Source organism: Zingiber officinale, chromosome 6A (assembly GCF_018446385.1).
Source record: "Zingiber officinale cultivar Zhangliang chromosome 6A, Zo_v1.1, whole genome shotgun sequence".
In the NCBI taxonomy this organism is placed as follows: domain Eukaryota; kingdom Viridiplantae; phylum Streptophyta; class Magnoliopsida; order Zingiberales; family Zingiberaceae; genus Zingiber; species Zingiber officinale.
In genome coordinates this window covers 72,555,730-72,559,516 of record NC_055997.1, presented here as the reverse complement: position 1 = coordinate 72,559,516, position 3,787 = coordinate 72,555,730, and the positions used below count along the sequence as shown (strand labels likewise).

The 3,787-nt window shown below is 42.7% G+C and overlaps 1 protein-coding gene across 1 annotated transcript; it reads right to left on the bottom strand.

Moving 5' to 3' along the window:
* Positions 1 to 859: 859 nt before the first annotated feature.
* Positions 860 to 1,687, bottom strand: LOC121994919. The gene is made up of 2 exons (XM_042548798.1): positions 1,611 to 1,687; positions 860 to 1,403 (listed from the first exon to the last, which is right to left on the bottom strand). Exons 1-2 carry the CDS (start codon positions 1,685 to 1,687, stop codon positions 860 to 862), a joined length of 621 nt encoding a protein of 206 aa, XP_042404732.1.
* Between the last annotated feature and the right edge of the window lie 2,100 nt (positions 1,688 to 3,787).

Genomic DNA, 3,787 nt, shown 5'->3' with positions numbered 1-3,787 from the left:
TAAGTATCTGGCTGTATAGCTCCAATCGGCTGTTACACTCGTACTTTCATTTTTGAAATATTTGCTAAGACCATACCTCCAGGGTTTATAGTCGCCACTCGACTCTAGGTTTTAACGTCCACGCTAGACGATCTTCAGGACGGATATTTAAGGTCGCTGCCCGACCATTAGTTTTATAGTCGCCGCTCGACTCTAGGGTTTATAGTCGTCGCTCGACTCTTGGGTTTATAGTTGGCGCTCGACTCTTGGGTTTATAGTCACCGCTTAACTCTTGGGTTTACGTCGCCGCTCGACGGTCTTCAGGGCGGATATTTAAGGTTGTCACTCGACCTTTAGATTTATAGTCGCCGCTCGACTCTTAGGTTTAGCGTCACCGCTTAACGATCTTCAGGGCGGATATTTAAGGTCACCGCTTGACCCTTGGATTTATAGTCGCCGCTCGACTCTTGGGGTTAACGTCGCCGCTCGACGGTTTTCAGGGCAGATATTTTAGGTCGCCGCTCGACCCTTGGGTTTATAGTCGCCGCTCGACTCTTGGGTTTAACGTCGCCGCTCGACGGTCTTCAAGGCAGATATTTAAGGTCGCCGCTCGACCCTTGGGTTTATAGTCACCGCTCGACTCTTGGGTTTAACATCACCGCTCGACGGTCTTCAAGGCGGATATTTAAGGTCGCCGCTCGACCCTTGGGTTTATAGTCGTCGCTCGACTCTTGGGTTTAACATCGCCGCTCGACGGTCTTTAGTGTGAGGGATTATCGCTCTGCAATAGCTTCGTAAACCCATTGAATTTAATCCTTCGATCGAAGGGTGTAGAAAAAACGGAGATTTTATGGCATTAATTACATCAGCGCACCTTTCATCAAGCTCGGTACGACTGGAGATGGTTCGCATTCTGCAGACGCTCTAGCCGCCATCCATCCTCGTCCTCTAGGTAGTAGGCGCCCGACCGTAGCTTTTCCACGACCTTGAAGGGTCCAACCCAAGGAGCCTCCAGCTTGGTGATGTCGTAGACCGGCTTCACCTTCTTCCACACGAAGTCGCCGACTTGAAAAGATCTGGGTATCACTCGCCGGTTGTAGTTTTGACACATTCTTTGCCTATAGGCCATGAGCCGAACGACGGCTTTGGCACGTGCTTCATCCACTAAGTCCAGCTCCAGGAACCTCCACTCGGCGTTGTCTTTGCTATAATGCTGTATCCGATCGGATTTAACTCCGACCTCAACTAGGACGACTGCCTCTCCTCCATACACTAAGTGGAAGGGGGTTGCTCCTGTTCCCTCCTTAGGTGTCGTGCGGATTGCCCATAGTACACTTGGGAGCTCATCAACCCAACTTCCCCGGATGTGGTCGAGTCGAGCTTGCAAGATACGAAGGATCTCGCGGTTGGCGACTTCAGCTTGCCTGTTTCTTTGAGGGTATGTCACGAAAGTGAAGGCCTACTGGATACCATACCCTTCACACCACTCCTTGAGATGCCGCCCGACGAACTGCCTTTCGTTGTCCGAGATAAGTCGACACGGAATGCCGAACCAACAGATGATATGCTGCCAAATGAATTTCTTGACCATCTGCTCAGTTATTTTTGCCAACAGCTCAGCCTCGACTCACTTAGAGAAGTAGTCAATCGCCACGAGCAGGAACCTCCGTTGTCCGGTGGCCATGGGGAACGACCCTACGATGTCCATGCCCCACTAGTCGAACGGACAGGACACTGTGTGTTAGTATTAGCCCTAGTACCAATTATGAGATGATTGTAAAGGGCTCCTTTTGTATCATGTTTCATTATTAATAAAGGCAAAGTTGGTTATTATATTTACTTCAATTCAGTGCTAAATGAATAAGTATAATAATGTCATAGAGTAGGAGGTTCTAATCTACAACATATCAATTGGTTGAATTGATAGTGAGATATTGTAGATATACATAGAACACTACTCTTAACTGTTCCTAGTAGAGCATTAATATACAAGGCAATATTAATGTGTTGAGACTAGCATGTAGGTCAACGGATGACTTGATCTATAAGTCATGGATATGAGATATTAAGTTGACACATGGGTATATATTAGAGAATATGTACTGAATGACCCGCCATGAGAATGTTTCATGGATCGTCGTATGAGTATCATAAACATTCTCATGTGACTATTGGTATGAATAGTCTTTATACCTAAAGTCACTACGGTTCCCTACATAAGGAGTTGTATACTTTGGTATCGTCAAATGTCACCCATAATAGGGTGGACTATAAAGTCGATCACTGGGTATGCAATAAATTATGCGGAGGGATATGAGTGATGTAGATGGGATCTATCCCTTCCATATGATGGAAGCGATATCTGTGGGCCCCTTGATTAGTAGGACACAAGAAAGCATGATCATGCGTAAATGAGTCAATATGAGATATTAAGCTCATTTGTTTGAGTGTGTCTACTTGGAGATCAAGAAACACAAAGATTGATAAGAGGATGACACGGTCTATGTCTCATTGATCAATCTAGATATCAAGGATAGAGGGACCAAGTCATACAAGATAATAGTCACGGAAAGGTTAAGTCGAATCTCGACATTCTCGTCACTTGGGTAGCAATGATGCCTTTCTAGATGTCAATCATTGCTTATATATTTAAATGTTGATTTGAATATATTGCCAACGTTACGAGAACCTATTGGGTCACACACAAAGAACAAGTTAATGGAGATGGATTCATATGATGAATCATTGGATTAAGTCTAATTCAAATTGGACTCATTGAGTAAGACTCAATTAAATCCAACTATTAGATTGAGTCTAATTCAAATTAGACTCATTGAATCAATTGGATTGATGATTAATGAGTTGGACTCATTATATGATTTCATGAATTATTTGATGATTAATGAGTTGGACTCATTATATGATTTCATGAACTTGAATTCATGAAGAAAGAAGAGTGAACAATTTGAATTACTCATGCATTGCATGCATTGGATGCATTGGATGAAGAGTGAATAATTTGAATTACTCATGCATTGGATGCATTGGATTCATTTGATGAAGAGTGAACCATTTGAATTGCTCATGCATAGGATGCATTGGATTCATTGGATGAAGACAAATATTAATGTCAATCAAGGCAATTGCATTAAGGCATGAGGCAATTTCATGGATCTTTAAAAGGGAGTTTTTGGATTCATTTTCATGATGAATTTTTGGTGTTCTTGCTCTTCTTCCTCCTCCTCTCTTCCACTTCCGAAACTTCCAAGAAGGGTTGCTAGCATAACCTTTGGTTGTTTCATTCTCCACTTTGTGAGTTTGTGAGATAAACGAGACTTGTTCGTGTGGATACCATAGAGGTGCGGCCACTTGATCGCGCTAAGATCCGCATCTAAAGAAACGTTGCTATCGGGATTGCGAAGGGCACGCAACAAAGGTATAACTTTCTCATGTAGAAAATTAGTACTTAGTATATGGTTTCCTTTCGCATGGATCTTCTGGAAAGGAACTAGATGTTTTCCGCTGCGTTTTTGCATATTTAGCGCCCTAGTTTCTTATAGTGGTATCAGAGCCACTAGCAAAGGCATATACTAAGTAGTTAGAATTTCATATGTGACATAGAAATTGCATGACATGTTTATTATGATTTACATGATTATGAGTAAGTTTCGGCCAAGAGGTTTTTAGCGAAACCATCATGGCGTTGTGGCTCATAATTAGTTGTTTAAATCATAGTAAATTTTGTCATAATAGATTGAGAATTTTATATGACATGGTGCATGGTTATGACCCTTAAACCCCGATGTGA